The following is a 9,725-nucleotide window of genomic DNA, read 5'->3' on the forward strand; positions in this document are numbered from 1 at the left end:
GGATAAACATCTCATTATTCCAAAGTTTCACGGACCTCTCACAAGAGGTGAGTTCATGTCACCTAGTCACCTATAGGCCAAGAAACTATCATGAAGAAGCTCTGGAGCAATAGAAATAGAAGTAAGCGTTAGTGTTCTGCGTTAGAGCTTCTTAGCTTCTATTGGAGAACGAAACGTCTTTAACAAAAATTTATCCTAATTTCCATCCTAAAAGAAAGGAACGGAACGAACGAAACGAACGGAAATTCGCATCAATTTTGAAGTTCAAATTATTCACAAAACAGGAAACGCGTTTCCTAGCGAACCCTGTAATGTTCTGTAATGCATGTCGATTTAGCACAGACACAAACCATGTAACCTAACAGCACATCAGCGCCATCTACATAACACGTTATTCACCACGTGTTTCGTCAACCAGGCCGCATTTCTTCCATACGTGTTTTTAAAACAATTTAAAATAAAGTTAAACACAACATCGCTCGCATTGATTGCACGTATCGTCTGACTAAATTGTAACGAGTCTCCTTTATTTCAAATATATCCGCACATAAACGAGTGTGTCCTTTTTTTGTGTTTTTGTTTTGCTGATCGCTTCGTCTCGCCCCACATTTGTCTCTCGGTAATCATTGTAATAAATGTAATAATTATTGCTAAACAATCCAGTGAGGGTATGAGTGGTATGCATTTGTTTTTTGAGCGTTTAGCTGTTTGTTTTTTTTTTGTTCCGTATCATTGCACATGCGTTACCAAAAACCCTATTGCCACACCAGCACCACCACCTGATCATCATCTGGCCCAGCAAGGACAGATCGATCGCGCACCGTTCGGCTTCTCGCTGTTGTGGGCTCTATCTCTCTCGCTTACAAATATATGTTTTTGTATATGATTTGTTTTTTTTTGTTAATGTTTTTTGGTTTGGTTTTTTTTTTTAATTCTTGTTTGTATGATACTTATTTTGCATTACGTTTACGTTTTGCTCCACTTGCAACCTGATTGCATTCTCTAAAGCTAGTGCCGGACCCGTTGTGGTTTGAACCCTTCCCGGTGGCTGTGTTGCTGTTGCTGTCTATCTAATTCCTTTCCGTGTACATTTTAAATTTTTGTATTATATGCTGCTCTATCATTACCATTTCAATCAGATTATCTAACAATATCATCATCGTATGTGTATGTTTGTGTGGAAATGTGTTTCTTTTTTTTTACTTCTTTTTCTTATGATCAATTCAAGTATCAAAGGTGATGAAGGAAGGAAGGAAAGTGTGTCAGAATGTTTTTTTTTTATTTTGTATTAGAGTTGGATTTAAGAATAGGAATCTTTCTTTAGATTGGAATCTGATTTTTTTAAGACATCTGGTTACGTTTACGTTTCATGTTTTTTTTTTGTTTATTTTGTTGGGTAGTAGTTTTGTTTTGCCTATCCTGCGACTATGAACAGATCCTTCTGCTTTCTGCCACGGTATGCCGTTCGGTATCTAAGGTAGTGCAAGCAAGTAGAAGAAGTTCTAGCGTGTTGAAGGATTGAACGGAACATTCGTTATTAGAACAGTCTATAAGAGTGGCCGGCGATCAAATCCCGTTTAGCCTGACACAGTTGTATGTGATGTATGAAGTTTGGGAATCACCTATTACTATTCTCTCCTCTCTGGCGCGTGTTTGATTATTTACATTTATTCGATTTGGTAGAATATAATGTTCATTTTGGATTTTAGTTGGTAGCTTTTGTAAGTTTTCTTTTTTTGTTTTGTTTTGGGTTGTGTTTGCTTGAAGATGTGTATCATATATTTTGTATGTATAACGTTCATGCACGTGATTAGAATATACTTGTAACTTTTGTTTGTCCATTTTTTGTTTTTTGTTTGCTGCTGTCCGGCCCCATTCCTTCCTAACACGTACAATTCCCTCACCCTAAGTGAAACTGAATCATCAACTAGAACACGCTGTTTTGTGATGTTGCAGATGGCACCGTACCCATAAACCGATTGGGTGCCCGTTTAAATCTGAGGAGAAAACGTTCCCGTTCTTAGCGATAGGGAAAAATATGCTACGAAAGTAATATTAAATATGTAAATTCTTCCGCCATATGTATATATATATAGATACTCGTCGATCATACAAACTAACTAAAACTTCTTCCTCGTCGATTCGTAACCGAAAAAACTATTAAACAGCCTTAGAGTAGAGCGCTATAGCTTCAAAAAACACAGAAACATAATCTACTTCTTTGTAAAAGGTGGTGAAGAAACAAACCAAGATCAACAAAACAGAAAAAAAACATTCTACCTTAACGTACTTAACCTTGCAATCTTCAGTGATAACACCTTTTGCTTTGTTTGCCCTGCTTTTATGTTGCCTTTGTCTCGTCCCTGATGCGGGCGGAACAGATTGCCGATTTTTTTTTTTTGCGGGGTTGGTTGTAAATACTGTACACAGAACACCCACTGTATCTAAACTGCCCAAACTGCCCTCTATGGCTGCCAACAACGATAGCAATTTAACGACATTCGACCGGTCAGATCGGTCAGTCTGTGGCGGGTAGACGGCGGCGCGCCCTTGCGGCCTCCCAGCCTCTTTTGTAACTAATAATAATATCGTCCATAAATGGTAGTAGTTTCTCAAGACCTCTCAAAGACCCTGACCCGAATTCGATGTACAAGTTTACCGTTTCGCCTTACTTCCGCAACAGCCGGTTCATGTCTTTGTTCTGCTTGCCGATCTTCACGTCCACGTCCTCCACCCGGTCCGAGATGTCGTCGATCAGATCGTTCTGGCTGTCGATTTCCTGATTCAAGTCCAAGGCCAAATTCTTCAACCGCGACAGATTGCCCCGCATTTCGTCCAGGTTTTGGTCCAGCTGGTGGCTAAAGCCACCTCCGGCACTGTTGCCACCGCCACCATTAGCCAACTGCTGCTGTTGATGGAGGTGTTGCTGCTGCTGCTGCTGCTGCGGATGATGAGGATGATGAGGATGATGGGGATGATGATGGTAGTCACCGGCCACCTGTGGCGGTGGTACCGGAGATTGGTCCGCTGTCCAGTACGGGTCCGCAATGCGGAAATCCTGCGGGTTCGGATAGAGATCGTCCTCCTCGGTCGGTGTCGGAGATGATATGTTCTGCCGCGGTATTCCACCGGCCGTCGTCACACCGTGCTCACCGTGAACACTGCCCGGACCGATGGGGCCACTGCCACCACCACCACCGCCCGCCACCATCCGGCCGGAAAGATAGTTCTTTAACCCGCCGAACACGCTCTTCAGACTGTTCAGATGCTTCTGGCTGAAGCGGAGCGAGTTGTTTATCTCGTCCAGCTGCTTCTTGGTCTTTTCCAGCTGCTCCCGCTGGCGATGCAACTCCTCGGCCGTCGCAATACCGACCTGCTCCGTTTCGCGTAACACCCCAAGGCACCGTTGCGACGTGAGCAGCGTACTTTCCTCCAGCTCGCGACGCCGCTGCTCGAACGTCTGTCGCTGCCGGGCGATTTCGTCGTCCACCGTCACATCGGCCGCGTCCGGTCCGAGGCTGGAATACATGTTTGCCGCACTGCCGTACACGAGCGGCTTGGTAGGAACAACACCTGCACCGTAACCACCGTACCCTGCTGCCACTGGCATATCCATCACGTAGCCACCGGGGCCAACGCTTACGACACTACCGCCAGCACTGCCGCTACTCCCTGCGTATCCCAACCCGCTTCCATCGTATGCTGCCGTGGGGCCTAGCACATCCGGTCGTGTATATGCGGCCCCCGTCACCTTCGACATGCCATACTTATCGTCTGCGGGCAGATATCCGTCCTGCAAAAATGAAGCGTAATAGAGGGAAAAAACACATACACGCATTACTCATACGCTTTGTTAACGACCTCATTCGGCTGCTGGGGCTGCTTTGTTTTCTTTGCTACCATTGCCTAGTGAGACTTACGTTTCGACGGGCGTTTCTCAAGAACAGCTCATCGTCTATTTCGTCCTCGTCCGTAAATAGGTTCGCTGGGTTCGGTACGTATTGATGGCCGGACATTACCGTATCACCGCCCCCTCCCCGCACCGATACCGATGATAATTTCTGGATGAAATTCCACCCCCACCACTGGAATGCGGAACTGCCTGCTCTCTATCGTACGCGATGGCGTATGGCGATACTGCGGAACGACGGATTGTTTTTCACTAGACTGTTATGCACCGAGCAAAACTAGCACCGTCCACGTAGCACTGCTTTTATCTCGCAACGAATGAATTCCGTTTTTCCTTTCCAAAGCACCAAAACGAATCACTGATTTTTCTTGCCAAGCCTTAATGTTTTTTTTATCAATTTTTTGCTGCCAAAGTTTGGCAGCTGTCACTGCACATAGGTTGCGACTACACGACAGGAATGATGAGCAGCAAAAATTAACAAATTCTTGTGTTTTTAGTTTACAAACAATTTTTAACATAAGCTTTGTATGTAGATAATAATTGACTAAATGCTTTTTTCCGGTAGTTTCCTTGGATCTTCATGCAACATATTTTATTCCTTTATGTACTAAAACTATTCGCCCAATCAACCACCCTGTGTGGAAGTAATGAAGCGGGGCGTTGTAAACACACCTTTATCAAAACATTCCCGAGTGCCGTGTAGTTAACACAGATTGTAATTGTAAATTTTCTTTTAAAAATGTAATTTGTAGACCGCTTGCAGTTTAGATTAGTCTATAATTTTGAAACCTCAAACAACTTACAACTTTCAGATTTATGTAGAAGCAGGAACTGAGCGATTATATTCCTAATGAGTCTTGTTTCTTCGTACTGGACCGTGCTGAGTCATAAACAAGAACAAAAGCCAAACAACAGACGGAGCTGAAAACGATCGCAGCTGAAAAATGACCGATTCCGGGATAGAATCTCCTGCCGCACCCGAATGGTTGCTAAAACTCGAAAGCCGCCGTGAGCAGATTAAAGCGAAACTAAGTCATGAAAGTGGTAACGGTGCACCTTGTAACGTGTGCGGTGAGTAATCTTTATCGATCGGTTGCCTCTCGGCATGACCTTCATGTGCAACAAAGTTTGAACCAATTACAATTGTGTTGTTGTGTTTCTTTGTTAGGAAGTTCCTGTCCCGGGCTAGACTTACACTTTTGGCGTAAAATCTGTCGAAACTGCAAATGCCGCAAAGAGCAGCACGATTGCATCGACGATGATGTTAGTGGATGGGCACAGTTTGAAATTTTGGGTGCCATCCGGTCCAAACCGGCATGTACGTTGTGCGCAAAAAAAAGGTTTTGTGGTTCTTTTATTCTTAACGATTTGTTTACGTTTTTTCCCACCGTTAGATATCCGCATTTCGGAACTTACTGATAAGCCGGTACAGCTGGCTTGGGTGCCACCGAACGTTACGCCGGAACTGGCCTCGGACTATATGCGTACGCTGGGTCAACAGAACATCCCGATCGTTGGCAGTGAGGCGGCTGAAAAGCGTAAACAGCAGCTCGAATATCAAGTACCAGCGCACGATCTTGATACGAACCTGTGCCATAATCTAACGCCGTACGAAGCCGGACAGCTGAGTGATTATGTTGAGAAGATTAAGACTCACTGCGTTGGTCAGGGCACGGTTATGCGCATTGGGGGTGATACGGCTGGCATGTTGCAGTATGGCACGGTAGTACAGCAACCAACAGCGCAAACTGCTACAATCAGTAACAATACGTCCGCGGCGGGCAGTGAATCGAAACGTCCTGACTATATGGAAAGTGGTGTGCTTTCTGACAAAATGAAGTACAAACTGAACCTGATGGGTATCAGCAGTTCGGAAATGGTGGCACAAGCGATGCTGTACGATCCGGCAACCGTGCTCAGTGGAACGGATAAGAGCATACCGGAAGCGATCGTAAAATTCCATCAGGAATATCAAGCGAATCCGAAATTTCGTGCCGAAATGGATAATTTCAAAGATCGCTTACAGTTCCCGGGTCGTCAAACGGCCCACAGCGAGTCGGTGCCATATGGTGGTGCTTCGATCGTACCGTCTGGTAGTAATGATTCCGGCTTCGGTTCGGTTCCGGTCACTCCTCGGGAGGACGGTCCATCGCACGCGCAGCTGGTCGGTCCCATGGAAGCGATGGGATTGGTGGGCGGTGAAAGTATGCCTCCACCACAGCAAGCAGTGCGGGATGCGGTTGCTATGACAGCACATCGCTGTACCGGCTGTTCGCTTCCCATTGTCGTTGGCGAGGTAGCGGTAAAGGTTGATCGTGCAAGTAACAGCGATCGTTCGATCTGGCACCCACAGTGCTTCAAGTGTAACCGGTGCGGTGAGCTGTTGGCCGATCTTGTCTACTTCTATCACGCTGGTGCCGTGTACTGTGGTCGAGATTTAGCGGCGATCCTGAAAATACCGCGCTGCGCTGCGTGCGATGAGCTGATCTTCACCAAGGAGTATACGGCCGCCGAGGGGGCAACGTTCCACGTGCGTCACTTTTGCTGCTACCATTGCGATGGACCGCTTGCAGGGCAGCAGTACGTGACGGATGAGAAATCGGCCCAACCGCTTTGCTTACCGTGCTACAAGGGACATTATGCGCAGACTTGTGCGACGTGCAATCGGTGCATCGGTCCGATGGAACAGGGCGTCGGTTGGGACAAAATCCACTGGCACAAGGAATGTTTTCTTTGCAGTGGTGTACACTGCCGAAAGTCGCTCATTGGCGGACGGTTCTGTGTTAAAGCGAACCGTCCGTACTGCAGTGCCCAGTGCACGAAGGACGTCTAGCGGGGAAGTGTGTCAGCCATGAAGCGTGCCGATTGCCATAGCAAACGATGGAGAAGTTTAAAATCTTCCTTAATACGTAAGCGAGACCCGTAGTGTGGATTATTATTTGGTAGTAATGAAAACAGAATGCATTTAACAGAGTTGATCACTTGCAGCCTAGTCGAAAGATATACGATCTTTTTTTTGGAAGCATAGCAAATTAGAAATCAAAAGTGGAAAGGAATTTTATTCCCCCCCCATAAAAAAAGAACTACAAACACACCAACGGCAATTTTATCCAACCGTAGGATATCAGTGCCAGTCTTTGAGTAACACAAAGGAATTGAAGATATCGCGTGTGCCTATTGTGGGATTTTCTAGATAAATTAAGCATATTTTCTCTCTTTTATATACATCATACATTTTCAATACGAACTATACAACAAATGCGTACTACATTCAATTGAAAACAAAAGTACCGGCAGATGCTATATTTTAAAACATAATTGCGCTACAAATTCCATGAATCTTCAATAGTGTTCTAACGAATACAATAATATTTATCTGATAGTGCCTAATGATCCACATTCAACTGAAAATAATTCACATGCCAACCGAACAAATAAACATGTACAATATTTTTAGATAAACATTTGTCTGTCGAGCTTGGAATGTATTAACATCCTTGCTAGTTTTTTACAGTATTAAATATACCCTTTTTTGTATCTGTGCTAGTTAAAAGAACTCTCGCATTTTGCTTTTGTTTTAATTTTCATTCGAACGAACCTGGGCTTTTAGGTACTTCTCGTAGATTAATCTCCCAACGGTGACATCTTCCGTGGCCATGCCGAGCGATTGGAACACACTAATTCCGCCCGGTTTCGGGAGTAGGCTGCTTTCCTCGGCACGGTTTTCACGCAAGATCACTTCACCAACCTCTCCGACGATGTTAGATCGTAGAGTTGCCAGTTCCTTTCGGGCTCCTTCCTGATGATCGATGTACACCTGACAATCGTCGTACACATCCTGTGCCAGCTCAGCATGATGGTATTCACCTGCTCCGACAGCTAAAATGGAAAAAGGACACATTTATTGTTGCTTTGCAACCTAGCGTTCTACCAAAACTTACCATTAATGTGAACGTTTGGTTTGAGGAAATTGCGATAAACGAGCGGTTCGCTAGATCCGGTCGCCGTAACTATCACATCGCAATCCCGACAACAGTCCTCAACCGTATCGCAAACAAACACCGAATAGTTGCTGTTCGTTTTCTCGGCCTCTTCGGTCAAAATTTGCTTCAGCTGAACGGCACGTCCAGGCGTTCGGTTCCACAGTCGAATCGCCCGTACCCGCGCCATCGACTGCGTGCGGACGAAACCAATCGCATGCATCATGCCCTGAAACCCGCACCCAACAATGCCGAGCTGGATGCTAACCATTCCGTCCGGTGCGCTGTTACGGGCAGGTCGCAGAAAGAGATGATCGGTCGCCACCAGGGAAGCAGTAGCCGTTCGTATACCGGTCAGATGGTTGGCTTCAACGATCGCTTCCAGCTTGCCGGTCGTACTGTTAAACACAAACACTTCCCCGTTGATGGAAGGCAACCCCAGGGAAGCATTCTTACGGAAGCTTGTGATCAACTTACACGCCAACGTTGATGTGCGCTCGGCAGTGCCGGAACTTAACCGATGCTGACCAACGAAACCGGGCATACAAAGAAGCACTCCTGAAAAAATAGGAAATATTACTTCAAATCTCATCAAAATTGTTCCTTTTCCTTTCGTTTGCTTACCACCCTCCGCTTGCACAAACGTTCTGGCCGGTTGGGAACTGACCGGTTGATCGGACAACCGTGTGGCCGTATCCCGAGCTTGGTTCGAGACGGACACAAACGCTTGCTCGATGGCGTAGCGTGCCTCATTCCAATCGAGCAGCTCCTTCACTTGATCCTCGTCAATAAAAACGGGCCGCGATCGAGTGTTTGTTCCCACGCTCTTGCTCATTGTTGCTTGCTCGTTAGTGTTTGTTTTGATGACTGCTTCTTTAACTTTTTAATTCCTTCTTATCAATAAAAACTGGAAGGCTGTACACTCGCATTGAAGGCTAGCAAAGATGCGTAAGCTGTTTACGCATCCGTCTTATATACACAAATATGTCTTCGGTTTTGTATCACGATTTTCTTATCTTTTAGCAAGACTATCAGAAACCACAAATGTGTCACATATCGTATTATTGTTTCATCACTTTATCTTACTATAAAATAGCTCACTTGAATGAGATAAGGTAGGGAAGATTTTTTTCACAATGATGAAATACCCAACGATCCATATGCTCACATTGCGTGAGCTAATTCACTGTAGTATTTGGGATCCATATTATTTTATTATTGTACCATGTCACAGCATCCGGTTGGTTCAAAAAGCTCCAGAAACATCCAGTGATATCATTTGAAGAACTCAATATATCATTTCAATATATCATTCTCAAGATATCATTTCTCAATAAGAACTTCCACGAAGATCACTGAGGTCCTTCATATGCTATACTTCTTTTTACTAGTCCTGTTTCGCATTGTATGCACTGATCATCCGACAGAAGAGTGATCGATATATTCGAGATTAATAATATTCAAGATGAAAAGGGAATAAGAAATTCAGCTGACGAGAATTTCAAAAAATTGGATCAGATGAAAGCTTAGATCTTCAAGCATGATCATTGATAACGTACCGGAATTCACTTTGTGGTTAACAAGGGTCGGTACTCTTCATGTCTTTGCTCTTGAAGTCATCACTTTGACATACTTTTGTTACACAGCAGAGATCCATGCACCGCTTCGCTGATATGGCTCTGTACTTTACGATACTGATTTTTTCTACCTTTTGGCCAAAGGATTTCTATTGATCTTCTCATGATCATGTGAAATGATTATCCTAAGTGCAAGTAGTACATTCTTAAAGAAATAGGAAAAAGTCATTTTTAAAAACAGGCAAATGTCATCACACG

The 9,725-nt window shown here is 44.7% G+C and overlaps 3 protein-coding genes across 5 annotated transcripts; 1 reads left to right on the forward strand and 2 right to left on the reverse strand.

Moving 5' to 3' along the window:
- Nucleotides 1-484: 484 nt before the first annotated feature.
- Nucleotides 485-4,344, reverse strand: LOC125768510 (synaptosomal-associated protein 29-like). Its single transcript, XM_049436278.1, has 2 exons — nucleotides 3,921-4,344; nucleotides 485-3,793 (listed from the first exon to the last, which is right to left on the reverse strand). Exons 1-2 carry the CDS (start codon nucleotides 4,014-4,016, stop codon nucleotides 2,669-2,671), a joined length of 1,221 nt encoding a protein of 406 aa, XP_049292235.1. The 5' UTR covers nucleotides 4,017-4,344; the 3' UTR covers nucleotides 485-2,668.
- Nucleotides 4,345-4,461: 117 nt separating this feature from the next.
- LOC125768504 (testin) lies at nucleotides 4,462-6,928 on the forward strand. Of its 3 annotated transcripts, none has more exons than XM_049436262.1 (4): nucleotides 4,462-4,651; nucleotides 4,723-4,981; nucleotides 5,079-5,228; nucleotides 5,305-6,928. In XM_049436262.1, exons 2-4 carry the CDS (start codon nucleotides 4,855-4,857, stop codon nucleotides 6,741-6,743), a joined length of 1,716 nt encoding a protein of 571 aa, XP_049292219.1. In that variant the 5' UTR covers nucleotides 4,462-4,651; nucleotides 4,723-4,854; the 3' UTR covers nucleotides 6,744-6,928. The 3 variants fall into 3 exon arrangements, with proteins under 3 accessions (XP_049292219.1, XP_049292220.1, XP_049292221.1); XM_049436263.1 differs by having other exon boundaries at nucleotides 4,462-4,631; XM_049436264.1 differs by having other exon boundaries at nucleotides 4,462-4,625.
- Nucleotides 6,929-7,180: 252 nt separating this feature from the next.
- On the reverse strand, nucleotides 7,181-8,823 carry LOC125768511 (ketimine reductase mu-crystallin). Its single transcript, XM_049436279.1, has 3 exons — nucleotides 8,515-8,823; nucleotides 7,852-8,448; nucleotides 7,181-7,789 (listed from the first exon to the last, which is right to left on the reverse strand). Exons 1-3 carry the CDS (start codon nucleotides 8,723-8,725, stop codon nucleotides 7,488-7,490), a joined length of 1,110 nt encoding a protein of 369 aa, XP_049292236.1. The 5' UTR covers nucleotides 8,726-8,823; the 3' UTR covers nucleotides 7,181-7,487.
- Between the last annotated feature and the right edge of the window lie 902 nt (nucleotides 8,824-9,725).

This window comes from Anopheles funestus, chromosome 3RL (genome assembly GCF_943734845.2).
Source record: "Anopheles funestus chromosome 3RL, idAnoFuneDA-416_04, whole genome shotgun sequence".
Taxonomy (NCBI): domain Eukaryota; kingdom Metazoa; phylum Arthropoda; class Insecta; order Diptera; family Culicidae; genus Anopheles; species Anopheles funestus.

Bases quoted from the DNA above. Each gene is read 5' to 3' on its own strand.
- LOC125768510 (XM_049436278.1), bottom strand. From the start codon at position 4,016: ATGTCCGGCCATCAATACGTACCGAACCCAGCGAACCTATTTACGGAC. The intron at 3,794-3,920 runs GTAAGTCTCACT...TCATTTTTGCAG, and splicing joins TGAGAAACGCCCGTCGAAAC to GACGGATATCTGCCCGCAGA.
- LOC125768504 (XM_049436262.1), top strand. From the start codon at position 4,855: ATGACCGATTCCGGGATAGAATCTCCTGCCGCACCCGAATGGTTGCTA. The intron at 4,982-5,078 runs GTGAGTAATCTT...TTTCTTTGTTAG, and splicing joins TGCACCTTGTAACGTGTGCG to GAAGTTCCTGTCCCGGGCTA. The intron at 5,229-5,304 runs GTACGTTGTGCG...TCCCACCGTTAG, and splicing joins CATCCGGTCCAAACCGGCAT to ATATCCGCATTTCGGAACTT.
- LOC125768511 (XM_049436279.1), bottom strand. From the start codon at position 8,725: ATGAGCAAGAGCGTGGGAACAAACACTCGATCGCGGCCCGTTTTTATT. The intron at 8,449-8,514 runs GTAAGCAAACGA...CTATTTTTTCAG, and splicing joins GTTTGTGCAAGCGGAGGGTG to GAGTGCTTCTTTGTATGCCC. The intron at 7,790-7,851 runs GTAAGTTTTGGT...TTTCCATTTTAG, and splicing joins ACCAAACGTTCACATTAATG to CTGTCGGAGCAGGTGAATAC.